This window comes from Trachurus trachurus (genome assembly GCF_905171665.1).
Source record: "Trachurus trachurus genome assembly, chromosome: 24".
Taxonomy (NCBI): domain Eukaryota; kingdom Metazoa; phylum Chordata; class Actinopteri; order Carangiformes; family Carangidae; genus Trachurus; species Trachurus trachurus.
Genome location: NC_139910.1, coordinates 7,133,590 through 7,147,840, shown reverse-complemented (window position 1 = coordinate 7,147,840; position 14,251 = coordinate 7,133,590). Strand labels below are relative to the sequence as shown.

The 14,251-nt window shown below is 43.3% G+C and overlaps 1 protein-coding gene across 1 annotated transcript in view; it reads left to right on the top strand.

Annotated features, from left to right (window-relative positions):
* Positions 1–390: 390 nt before the first annotated feature.
* man1a1 (mannosidase, alpha, class 1A, member 1) overlaps positions 391–14,251 on the top strand; it is a 170,348-nt gene continuing 156,487 nt past the window's right edge. The window contains exon 1 of the mRNA XM_084001324.1: positions 391–1,238. Within this exon, the coding sequence (XP_083857450.1) occupies positions 717–1,238 (522 nt within the window). The 5' untranslated portion in view covers positions 391–716. The remainder of the gene's footprint in view (positions 1,239–14,251) is intronic.

Here is a 14,251-nt window from a genome sequence, read left to right as displayed (position 1 = left end):
CTCCACCTCCTCTGTTCAACATAACTTGCTGCCGTTGGTATGAGTGGAATACTATAGGTGGGTATAATTAAACTACTGACATTTCATATCTCATATCTCAGCTCATGGGCTGTTAAACCGGTCCAAGATAGATAGACAGACAGATAGACAGACAGGCAGAAAGACTTTATTGATCCCAAGCTGGGAAATAACAAATTAGTTATAGTTAAATTACCAGAATTTTTTTTAATATAATCATATTATACTTTTAAAAACTCTAACTTTGTCCAGGCTCAGTGAGGCAACGGTGTGTGCTGCTTTACAGTTATTGGGGAAATAAGCCACTCATCGTCGCTGTCAGCGGCTTTTATACCCAGGTGCTGGGGGGCCACGCCCACCACGTCCCCAACCACTCACAGGGCAGAAAGTGATTAGCTCATCGCTGCTGTCCGTCTCGCCCCCTCCGCCGTGGCTTCCTGTGTGAGCGGTTGTTGGACTCACTCGGTCTGTCTGCAGAGAGAGAGTCTCCGGTATGGACAGGCGCCTTACTCCTCAACTTTTTACGGGAGATTTTACCACTGTTATTCCACGTTTCGCATCGTTTGCATCAGCTGGATATGGATCTCTGAACGGAATAAACCGAGACTGAGTCCGACGCGAGTGAATTCGACTGTTGAAATTCATTTTTTTTTCTTTTTTCTTGGTTCGAGTTGTTGAAGGAAGAAGAGGGGTAAAAAATGCCACTTCCAACTCTTCTGCCTTTTACCGCGACTCCGAATAGGAAGTCTGCCAGCCCGACCTCTTTCAGGTTGACAGAAAAATTCATATTGTTATTAGTGTTCAGCGCTTTTATAACGCTATGTTTCGGGGCCATTTTCTTCTTACCGGACTCGTCCAAGCTGCTTAGCGGAGTTTTCTTTCATTCCTCCGCGGTGGAGACCAACACCCGCACCGGTCCGGACAGCAGCGACTCTGGCTCGGCTGGAAACGACGAGAGGGTCCTGGCCAAGATCAGGAAAGACCACGAAAAAGCTCTGTTAGAGGCCAAGGATACTCTACAGAAACGACCGGACGAGATTAAACAAGACATTCTCATTGAGAAGGAGAAAGTTATAAAGGAGAGTAACGTTATTATGGGTCCAGGAGGTGGGAAGGATGTCAATAATTTACCTTTCGTTGAGTACCACCGGCCGCCCGGGGCGACAGGGCACGAGCCCGTGGACCCCGAGACCCGCGAGAGACGAGCTCGAGTCAAGGAGGTAAGGAGGATCTGTTGAGCTCGCGCACTGTTCCGTTATAAGTGGGGGAAACGTCACTCCAAACCCCGCGAAAAATCCGACACATTGTAACATTTCTTTGTCCTAAGTCAGTTTTTATACACGAAATAACATGTTTTAGCACCTATAATGAAAAATGAATATCCCCTCTACAATTCGGCTATCATATAAAACACAAACGAGCCCTGAAAGTGAACAAAATTGCAACTTTATTGCGAAATGCTCGATTGTGAAACTCCTCTGCCTGCGATGTCGCTTAACGTTACATTACAGCGCGCGGGGATGAAGCAATGAGTGTAGCCTACTGTAACAACAAAGTATTCAACTTGTCATCTGGTTGAATTAAAGGTGACACTTAAAGCCGAAAGTGCCAGAACAATCCGTAGTGTCCGGCTTAATCATCTGTCGCCATGTTGTCTTGTCATATCGACGTGTACCTGTCAGCGAAGTTGACACGTTGAATTATGGGATTTCTAAACGGACTTTGGCGTGACGTCTCCCCCCCTCTCTCCCCTTTTAACACGTAATTTTCCTGAGTGGGGGCGGTGGGGAAAAGGGGAAAGAATGCAGCCAGGATCCGTCGCCCCCCTCCGGGCTGATCTACCTGTCTTTCAAGTCTCCCGTGTCGGGACAATACGGGGCTGGCGTGAAGCCAGGCGGGATCAGTGAAACCATGAAGTGGGAACACTATAAGGATCATAGATGTGGAGAGGAAAACGCACTTGCACAGCTCTTAATATGATGTATGTTCACAGTGTGTGCTCCACAATTTGAAGATGGGGTGTTTTATTGCCTCATCTGATAGCCTGGCTTATGATTTCCCCATTGCAATGTTTAATATATGACATACATATCATTAATTGAAGTCATTTAGCCTTTTGCATGTATATAGAAAGTGTGACAGTGCCCCTGTACATCCAGTATATCTTCTCTGCCCCCTGATGTCTTCTCGTTGCACACCGGCGAGAGCAGAAGCGTTATAGCCCCTGCAGCAGGGTGAAAAACACCAACAGGTAGCATGTCTGTCTGATATTATTGTGTTATGTCACTGCGCAGTGTGTGTGTATATGTGTATGTGTGTGTGTGTGTGTGTGGTAGGGGAAACAAGTGGAAAGCCCAGTGGTGGAGTCTCAGAGGTGGTTTCAGGTGGCTGCTGATGCTGTGCAGTCAGCCTGCTGCCTTCTGCTGTGCTGCCATGATCCCTGCTCTGCAACTGTGTGTGCGTAATGCAAAATAATACGCACACTGAAAACTCTGACTGCATCGAGGTGGATGTGACAGGGGTATCTTTCTTAAGTGTTATTTTGGAGAGGGGGAAAAAAAGAGCTTTCATACACAAGGGAGGGACTTTGGAGAGCGTTTCTCAGAGGATCTGCTCATGGAGTGATTTTCATTTCCCATTTACTCATTCAGGTGTTAAACTGGTAGTTTCACTCTAGCAGATTAGAGGTTGGTTTCCTGATTGAGCACACGTGTCTGGTGTATATAGACACTCAGGTGCGCGGATATCGGCCGTTCATTGAAAATCATTTGAAATTCAGATATGTTTGGGTCGCTTGTGGCACAGAGCTCATAAGAAGAAGGTCAGATGATATGACTTCCCTGAGCAGCCTCAGAGCTATGGTCAATATTGACGAAATGAAATAACACAATGATTGACACAATGAAGTGAATACTCCCGTGTGGATTATGGATCCTTTCCCAGAAGATGTGAGAAAATAATGGGAAACACTAATAATTCATTACCAGAGAAAAGAAATGAAACTTTTAAGACCCTAAAAGACAAGATTGAACTTAAACAAAATACTCTACAATATCCAATATGCAATGTTTTTTTTAATCAATATATTGCTCAGGGGCCTTGTTGACACCTGTTTATGTATTTAGTATCATATGCACACTGTTAGAAATGCAGATGGGGGATGTTTGTGACTTTAAGATGACATCACGTGCCACTAAAAGGTTAAGGAACCCTGCCGTGGTGCTGTCAACCGCATGGACCTCCTCACGTCAGCTGGAGGCCATACTGCTCACAAATTACGGTTTACCAATAATGATGAAAGATTGTCATCATGTAGACACATGTTTAATGTATTCATGATGACATTTGCAGCAGTGGGACACGATCCAAAACACAACCCATGAAAGAAATGTAGTGTTTCATCCCAGAGAGAAATGAACTAACTTGTAGCGTATTGCCACATTGAGAATAAGGAAAGCAATAAGACACTGCATGCCTCCAAGGCTTTCGCTTTGCTGAGTACCAAAGTTTAAGGTGGAATGAAATGGCTAAATGTCTGTCATTCTGACATTTTTTTGGCTTTTTACATTTAGAGTTTCTTTTTTCTGAATATATAGCCCACATTATGAATTTAAAGCACCCATCAGGGAGTCTCTAAATCCCCAGTTCCCTCCCTCCAGCTGTGTGTTTATGTCTTCAGACAAGAACAACAGTGGCAGCAGTAAAGTCAACATATTACATTGGTCTCATTGAGGGAAAACAACTGCCAACTCTTCTGAATACTTCCAGCGTTTGTTAAGGCAGTTATTAAGCACCGTAGAAACTCACATTTTTTAATGCTGTGGGCTATTTTTTATAAAGTGACCAAATACCAAGTTCATTTAATTGTGCGAAAAAAGGGGGAGCACTTGTACCAAGGGCTTTAGAGAGTTTTTTTTTTCTCACTAGGGGCTCTGATGTTGCTTTTTTTGAGCATTTTAATAGCTCCATCAGGATCACTGAAACTCTGGCTCAGGCCACTTTACGCATACCCACTGTTTCTTTTTAAGGTTTCTGCCATCATCAGCTGGTGATCTGATTTTGACTTCTGCACTAAACCCTGCAGTGCTTTAAACGGTGCTTTCTGTAACACCCGCTCATTTCCTGTCAGCATCAAAATTTGGCGACCAAAGTCAGACAAAAGCAACCGTAAAATAATCAAATGTGTTAAATTTTTATACAAGGGTTATTACAGGTAAGTTTAGGAGGCAGCACTAGCTGATTCAGACCGATCATGTGTCTTTTATTTAATTTCTTGTTGTAGTCGTGTCGTAATCGGCATCACAGATTAACCACAAACCTGTGTGAGAGCTCTTTAGACTCGTAAATAGACTCATCATAATCTCAGAATAAACTCCCTCTGTGTTGCAGAATTGGGCCATGACAGTGCAGTATTTTCTGACGGGAAAACAAGTGCAAAGTCTGCCAAAACCTTGGAGCCTAATGAAGCAACTAATGAACACATTGTAAACGTTTGGGAGGAAGTGTAATGATTTGAAAAACACAAAGAAAGACACGACTCGACATGACACGGGTCATGTCAGACAGACTGCACATATGGTGGAGTCAGTCTACATACATTGATTAACTGAAATAACTTCTTGTAATGCTCCATAAACAGCTCTACATCAGAGTGGATTGTCATGATGTTATTCACTTGTTAAGGATAAACAGTATTTTGTAGATCAAAGGTAGGAAAACATGGCACAGTCATCTCGGCTTGTCTTAACCATGCTTAAATAAATATCTTCTTATATAGATATTCAATATATAGTATGACCTTTGCTCTGGTTATAAAGAATCTAGATAACCAAGAGGAACAAAAACAAAAAAAACATAGTTGTGTCTTCAACAAACCTGGTAGGTAAGCTAAATATTGACCCAGCTGCCTCATGTGATCAGATATGACAATTGTCAGCGCTTTTATTTGGCTATAATAATATTCCTTGGTCCCGGCTATTGATTTAAATCTTGCTGTTGTCAGTCGTAAGTGAGCAGACGAGGTGAAGTGGATGAAACCTGCAGATTTGTTCTGCTTTGATAACTGCAATTGATTAAGAGCTAGCAAATAAACACACCGCCGAGGTGCTCAGCTGACACTTCAGTCCAGGGGAAGACTTAAGGATCCTGTGTTGGATAAATGCTGCCGTTATCACTACATTATTAGTAGGGGTTGACGGCTCAATCATCTAAATATAGATACTATCAAAACCAGACCGATAGTGCTATAGGATCGTCTGTAAAAACAGAAAATTGCTTACAATTGGGATCGCAGCGTTCATTTGCAACTAACCGACTATTTCCTTGATGTAATTGATGAATTGCTTTGTCTTTGAAATGTTGAAATATAGAGAAATACGCCTGTAATATGTAAATGTCCCCAATCTGAACAGCAGTGGACTCAAATGGATTCAGCTCTTGTAGGATTTTCATTTCGTTTCTTGCTTTTGGGCCTCAGTATTTCTCATAATCTTTAATCAAATTTGACTTTATTCCTGCAGCATTAGTTATATAAGAAGTCATAATAGTAGCATTGAAAGAAGTCACAGTTTGAACCTCTAGTAGTCATAGTATCTTAGTGCTGCTGTGATTGGTTGATTTCCATCTCAAAGCCTTCTGGTACATTGTAGTGAAAGTTTTGTTCTTGGAAGCGTTTTGCCTTTTTCTGCTCCTGGACTAAAAATAGCAGCTGGTTAACTTGTGTACTGTATAATGATGAAAGGACAAATTCTGAGATCATTTGCAGTCGTAAGTGACATGACAAAACAAATTAATCACAGTATGTGTTCTTCAGATATTTTAAGCCACACTCGGGCGTAGTTGCACCTGACAGCTTGAGGTTTTAAGGCTCTTACCCAACCCCTCTCTGTCTGTAGATCTTATCTTTTTAATTTTTCAGCACCGGCTTCAGTAAAAGCCAATATCTGTGTTGACTAAACACAGCCATGCAAACACACTCTTACATGCTCCCCCTGACCCGATGGCCTGCTTTTTATTTAGCCCATGGGCTTCTTAAGCTATTTGAAGATAAAGTTGTGTGATGCTCTGCTTCTGCACCATCTGACTCCGTGGTTATCCAGGGATCTGGCCCTTGCGCTGCACTGCGGTCTCAGTGGGTGAGCGTTATGTTTGTGATGGGCAGAGGACAGGCAGCTGGGGGTTGCGGGTTGGGGGGGTTGCTGCTCCGTAAAGGATAAACGGCTTGTTGTTAGTGACCGCCACAATCCTACAATCAGCTAAATCTGTTTGTCTGCTCGAAAAATCAAAGGCTCCCTGGAGAACCCCTCCTCCCCGCCGCCTGCACACTGGGCTTTTTGCTCGCTCTCGGAGAGGCTTTGGAGGCAAGAGCGGCGGGGGGTAATAATGAAACACCTCGGCTGATAAACAGAGGGAAAATCAAGGTGGATGGGGCAGACGCTGGATGCTAGAACACCTGTGTTATTTGACACAGAAAACTACTTTCCATTTGGCAGCGACACGTTTCCGAGCAGCTGGAGTGGAGGACATTTTAAGGATTTCATTTCGGCTCTGGAATATATTGAAATTGTGAGTGGTTTTTGAGCGAGACGGCGGGTGTCTCTGTTCCAGATTGAGACCCGGTTTAATGATATTGTCATTTAACTGACGCCTAAAGCGGAAAACGAGAGTAGGAAGGAAACTGAACCTACATGTGAAGAGAAGGGAGAGAGCACATGGATGTAAATGAAAGAGAAACTGAACTTTATTGAGTTCTAACATCTCATTTTTCGGTGTAATTCGGTGGTTTTGCACTGTAAGTGAGGAATTACCCCGGAAAATACTGGAGTGTCTGAACAATGACTATAGCAGAGATGAACATGCCACCGTATATATGTCAAATGTGAGGTTGGTGACCTTCATACTCACATTTCCTGTGTGAACCGGTTTATCTGCAAGAGTGTGAACATCAGTTTCACTGTGCCAACTGCACCGTTTATCTCATGAGGGGAAGAACACGTCGTTATCTCGGTCCGGCTCGGCTCTGGAGAGGAGCGAAAGTTCATATCACAACCACAGTTATTACTGAAACCTATCCCTCCACATGCTTCATTGTCTGATAATTGTGATGCGCTTCATCGTGAAATTGACAGAAGAGACTCTCTGTTCCCGGCAAACCCCCCCCTCCACCCCCCACCCAGTCTGAAGGACACTCAGTTCACTTACTGTACTGAAAGGAAACATTGTGGGAACTACTAACCTCATGAAATGTATCAGGCAGATGCCATCACTGCACATGAAATATAGATTATCTCTTGTCTATATCATTATAAAGTTCAGTGTTTTTGCAGGCGGTTGCATCATTGCATCAGACTTTTTTTAGTGCGGCCTCAACCCTGCTCTCCAAGTTACCTCTGATTTTTTTTTTAAGTGTAAATTGGGGGTAAATGGGGTGCCAGTAATGGCTGACATCTTAAGTGTAGACATGATGTGTTCTGACTGTGGCTGATATACCGGTTGTTTCTGACTTTATTGGTTTTGATAAAAGCATGAAAATCTACAATTGCACAGATAGTCTATAGAACGAATCGCCTTGTTGTTTACAACTACTGCCGGTAGAAAACCAGCTCGTAATTTGAATGAGAAAAATAGTAACAAACGAGAGTTTAGCTAGGCTATCATGATTTCACGCCACTATCACTGTACTATAGACAAATCTGAAATGATTGAAGAAACATTACTATTTCTGTGTGCATGAGCAAAGCAGTTTTGTGTTGATATGTGGTATTTATTCAGTTTTGGGGGGAGTCACGGTGTCTAACGCATCAGTGGTAGCTAACAGGGACAGCTAACGGCAGTAGCTAAGCTAACATCAGGGCTTCAACTGTTAAAACCCTCCCGTTGTCAGACACAACATGAAACTACTCCAGTTAGCTCAATCATGTGGTAACTAAGATATCCGCAGGAAATTTTTTTTTTCATGGACTGTTTATTGAGTCACTGAGTTATTTAAGTTAAACAGGTATAGCAGGCTAACGGTTAGCCCTGCCAAGTTACGATATCCACGATTAATTACAAAAACGTGCACACAGAAATAGTTTGTCCAATCATTGGTTTTATAGACATTACAAACATTAGATTAGTCTAAACGATGATATAGTGATGTGAAAAATGAGATATAGCAAAACTCTCGTCCGTCACTTGTAACTAAGATATCCGTTGGAAAAAATATTTGTTCGTGGACTGTTTAAAGGATCATAGGGCAGGATTAATGAGAACGGCCAGTGACGCGACGGCCGCTGCGCGTAACTACAGCAACCAGCGAAGCCACCGGCACGGGAGCGCGCACAGACTCTTCACTGTTTACTTTACTCTTTGCAGTCTTTCCTATCTGGGGAGGGGAGGGGGGGGGGGGGGTATTAGGTTATCTCTCTCTCTCTCTCTCTCTCTCTCTCTCTCTCTCTCTCTCTCTCTCTCTCTCTCTCTCTCTCTCTCTCTCACAGACAGACAGACACACACACACACACACACACACACACACACACACACACACACACACACACACACACACACACACACACACACCTGCCTCTTCACTGTGCTGCAGCAGGGGGCTGCTTGTCTGTTCCTCTGAGCTCCTCTGCATGGATCTGTATGGGCTCCTACAGGCCGGTACCGAGAATTAACGCGCCGGTTCCGGGTGTCGGAGCGCATCGTCAGAGTCCGCGATCCCATGCAAACTAAATCAACACCGGACATATGATTTCATTAAAAAAAAATAAAAACGGACGCGTCGCGGACACGCCGGCCAGGACGTGAAAAGTGGACGTGTTCGGGCAAAAGAGGACGTTTGTCCACCTGCCTGATAACGTTGTTAAAGTTATAACGTCGGCTTAGCCGCTAGCTGCGGCTAACGGCTAATAATAAGACAGTTAGTGATGAGGGAGAGGGTGTGTAAGTTAGTGACCTGCCTGCTGCTGTGTGCGTGTGTGAAGGGAGGGGGAGAGAGAGTGGCGGCGGGGGGGGGGGTTAACAGGGCTTTCAGTTGTGCTGGGTCGTTTGCTGGCAATAACAGTAATTTGGATCCACCGTGGTTCAGAGCGATTGATATAACAGGTAGTGTCGCCACTCTGTTACTATATCAATGGCTCTGCCGCGGTTGCCCTCTTCATGTCCATTCCATTGATCCATTCGAAGGCAGTCGTGGACGCGCTGACGTCAGGTCCGCCGGCCAGCGCGCGAAATTCACCCCCTGAATTGCAGCGCATTTTGCAGCACAGACCCCGTTCAGGGCAATGGAGAGATACGCGGATGGGCTCGTTCTTTTTGGTTTTGAACGCTTCCTCACCCATTATTATTTAAAAAACGTAAAACGCATGGGTATTTTCCGGTATTTTCTCTCAAATCCTGCCCTATGATCCTTTAAATTGGGGACACCCTGGATCTCCTGACACTCCCTCCAGGACCTCCAGCCTGGAGTTACACCAGGCTCTGCTGCTGAAGCCCTGTAACTGTGGCAGCATCATTTTAATATAATAATAATAATGATAATAATAGACTTGTTGCTAATTAATAAACACACACTCACCTTTTTCTGCAACCTCTGCTGTCCTGTCTGACTCATCATCCCACTCCTGGTCTGTGTGTGTGTGTGTAAGTGTGTGTAGGCTATGTATGATGAGGTGGCGCTCAGTGTTGTTTAAATATGCAGATGAGATGCTAATGAGCGTTTGACTAGCCATAAGGACGGTTTGTTTGCAGAGCGCACTCCTTTCAGCTCACTGTCTTAAAAGGACAATCGCTTAACATCCTGTCAGCTCGTCACCTCTGTCAGCACCTCTTCCTCTTTGAAATGCACGTGCATGCAGAGAGCCAACCGAGCCACGGCTTGCACAAACACACACACACACACACGCACATACTCCTGCAGGCCTTGCTGTTCAGAGAACTGTGGATTAGAGACTGGTGGTTTTGAAAAGGTTTCTCCCGCCCATCCAAAGCCGACCGTCGAGGAAAGATGAAACACCAGTTTTCTCTTTCTCTCTCTTCACGTCTCTACATGCCTCTCTATTCTACCCTCTTCTCCTCTTCTCTCCTTCCTCTCTTCCTCCTCATCCACTCCACTCATCATTGTTACTTTCTCCCCCTGCTTCTCCCTTCTCCTCCTCCTCTGCTTCTCTTCTGGCTTCAGGATTCAGTCCAGTAGTTTTTTTTTTCAGTTTGTTTGTTTTACCCCCCCTCTCTCCCAATCCCAACACAATTGTTTTTCCCCGTTGTGTATGTGTGTGCATGTGTATGTCTAGGTTTGTCTTGTTTGTGTGTGTGTGTGTGTGTGTTTCACCAGAAAACTCCACCAACCTTTTAGAGCTTGAAATAAAAATCTCAGTTCTGCCTCTTTCTCGGACTAACTTGGCAGCCTGGAAGTCCTATTTCTGTCTCGACCGTTTGGACTAATTGCCTCTGGTTCCCTGGTCCTACTTCTTTTCTTAGAGTGGAGTCCAGACATGTGTGTGTGTGTGTGTCAGATAGAGTTACTGCTGGCCCCTCCAGGTGCTCTCTTTAATTGTCTAATGGCTATAATAGCTGTGTCTCCACTAGCAGGGCTGCTGCTGTGTATGTACATTAATGTGCCCGTGTGCTCCGATGCAGACAGAGAACTGCCAACAACGGAGGCCTCGTTCATTTCCAGCGCTCGTGTTGGTAAAGAGACAGTAGTCATCAATCAGCTGAGCTTATGTGCAACCGTTTATGTCATTTATCTGAACTGGAGCGCAGTCAGAGTGGAAATACCTGTCTGGCTGGAATTCACTATGTTAATGGGCAAAAGGCCGGTGTGTGTGTGTGTGTGAATGGAGCTGAAAGCAGGAGGTTATTTCAGGGAAATTAATTTGCAAATGATTTAATGATATACAATAGTAAAACTGAGTCTCTCTTCAAGCAGAAGTACTTAAGACTCATTAGTTCCAACTCCTCAGCTGACTTTTCTTGGTCTTATGCATTGGGGAAACTGAATATTAGTGAGGTTTGTGAAGGCATGGCTTTGGATTGATGAGTATTTTTCATTATTCTCACACTGTAGAGACTAGACATGATTGATTATTTGGAAGAAAAAAAAATTGACTAGATTCATTAGTAATGAGAAGCTGGTTTGCTTTGAAGCTGGAACCAGAGAACATTGTTTCCCCCTCCAGCTGCAACTTAGTATTTCATGTTATTGTAAACTGAATCGGACTGTGGGTGGGATATTAAAGAAGAAAAAAAAAAAACTATTTGAAGATGTCACACACAGGACTTTGGGAAATTGTAAAGTGGAAAAAATTTATTGGGGAATTTATAAACCATTATGCAAGTTTCAAAAACGGTTGAAGCAGCGAGTGTAAATTCTCATGGATGAAATTAGGAACTGGAAATTACCCACAGATCTGAGGCAAGTGTAATATATGAGGATGTCCAACATCTACCCCTGTGAAGACAAATCATGCTGTACCTCTAGGCCAAGGCCAGGGCGCTAGCAGCAAGGAGTATAAGGCCCGAGTAATGAATATTGTAATGGTGTTATAAAGCCATTGTAAATATATAGTCCTTGTGGAGCCTGCGAGGCTTTTGATATTTTAAATCCATATATATTAATATAGATTGTTACAGCACGCCTCTCAGAAAAGCCGGCGTGGATCGATCGGGGGCGGGCTTCAGTAGTTTACAGGAGGATGCAGGATGAGGATGAGGATGAATGTACTCGCCCCAGGTCATCTGCTCGCTGCCTCCCGGCGCTGAGGTCTCTCCAGTAGGGAATATAGACCGCACAGTGACTGATGAGGTAGTTTTGCATGTATATGCACTCAAACTGTCAGTCCACGTCTCTCATGCATTTGTGTCTATATGTGTGTGCCTTTTAGCCTTTGTGTAGTCCAGTCATAGCCGAGGGGCAAGCCCCCGCATCCCACACAGCACAGGCCTGCATGGGGAGATGATGGTATATTAGGCTTTATATTAGGCTTATATACCGTATCCATCTCTGAGGTACATCTAGCGCGTTAGTGTTGCTACTGTATCAACTCTCCGAGCTCCAGTCCTGCTCATGCATAGTCATTGAGCATTAATTTTGGAAAAAGCTCAGAGCAAAATAAATTAGATGGATCGTTATTGCTATTACCCAGTATTTGTGCTTCAGGTCAAGGCACGATCTCAGCTTCCAAGCTCGGACGGGAAACCGCACAAGTAGGACAGTATATATATATATATATATATATATATATATATATATATATATATATATATATATATATATATATATATATATATATATATATATACGCGTACAATACACCAGCTGAAATACACACATATTACACACATTACACACATCGCCTTCGGCATTACAGCCACGATTGTCACGGACATGAAAAGTCATGGAAAGTTAAACATGCTCTTCACACCAGCAGCGCCGTGCCGCTCCACTCTGCCTGCTCCATCGGCCTCTTTCGCTGCCAGCAATTCACTTTAAAATAGAAACCGTTGCCTGGTAAAAAAAATAAAAATACAGCAGAGGATGTGAGGGGTTCAAATTTGAAGGATTTCTGCGGTAAATCAAATAAAGCCCTGATTTCCATCTATTTTCAATGCATTAGAAAGGTGACAAGAGGTGAAAGCCAACACGGAGTTTGATGTTGAATAAATAGATTTACACTGGTGAATCACTTTGAATGGTGAATCAATGATATTTAATCAAAGGTTGGCTTTAAAACTATTTTAACACTGGCATGATTGGAAATTCCAACACATTTTTTTTTTTTGAGCATTAACACCAAACTTGTTGCTTTAAAGGTGCAGATTTTCTTCATTTTTGCACCAAAACAACTCAAAATCTGGAAAAAAAATGTCAAGACATTTTTCTCACAACATGTTTAATCAATGAATGTATTGAATAATCAGCAGCTTCAGTGTCATAATAAGAATATATCATAACAGCAAAGTGTGAATGCAGAGATTTTGCTGTTTTATATGTGAAACACTACTTTTGCAGGTATTTGGTGTTAGGAAGTTCTACTGTTGGTTCCACTGCAGTAACGTCAGCTCTGGGGCCGAGAGCTAGTTAAGTGCAATTTGGCCCTGGGCTTAATTTTGGGTGTTGTGATGCATGAAGGTGCCAGGTGATGCAATTTTAAACAGTTAAGACTGAATGTTTTTTTAAGTGCTGCCAGGGTGCCGCTGAGGTTAAATGACCATAATGTGTTGATTTGTGTGTTGTGTGCGTTTATGAAGCTGGAGTTGTGTTGTGCCTGCAGAGGTTTTCGAAGACGGGCTTTCAGTTATTGGATGGAAATATAATCATCATCCGGTCATCTAACGTCGCAGCGCCTTTAACGTACACTTGACTGAGGAAGAATTAGTCCCTGAAATAGCCTTAGCAAAATGAAATGTCAGTAACAAGTCGTCAATAAACCCTTCAGGCCGACTGCACACATCATCTGAACCACTTCTGTCTAATGCTTCAGTCCACTTTTCCCCACTTACAGCTCTTTTTTTTTTTTTTTTTTGAGCACGTAGCCCCAGCATCAACGAACAGGTGCACTTGACAATCAGCGAGCCAATCCGTAGAGGCGGCTGGTCCACCTTAACAAAATCTGAATTAGATTTGGGCTAAAAGGGAAGACTGGTGCTGTTTGGTTTTACCATGTTTTTACACCCTGTGTTAAAGGGACAGTTCAACATTTTGACAAACTGGCCCATTGCCATGATCCCTATAGTTTTAGCAGTAGGTTCGTTACCTTTAATTGTGTATAAATGTCAGATTAATTATACCCACCTATACTTTTCCACTCATACCAACGGCCGCAAGTATGATGAACAGAGGAGGAGGAGTAGAAGGACTGGATGCCAAGGCAGGAACAGTTTCATAAAGACAGTTCTCGACTATAGCAGCCTTCTATTGTTGTCGGCAGAAACGACTACCCGTCCCTTCAATCTGTCTTTGACATTTGAGTTGTATTACGCAAAGGCATGGATAATTATAAATGATCCTTCACATATCCTTCACTCTGAATACGAAGTGCTACCTTCAGGGAGCCGCTACAGAGCGAGGAGATATGAGCTCCCCTTTTGTTCAGTAAAAATTGCTCAGAAAAAAAAAACTCATAGGGCATTCTAGTCACTGTATTCTTCTATTTATATCCATTTACTTTTCGTTACTCAGTCTGACAACTAACTTTGTGGCTTTTATAGAAGATTTCATGTATTTTTACGAGTCAGAAGTTCTTCT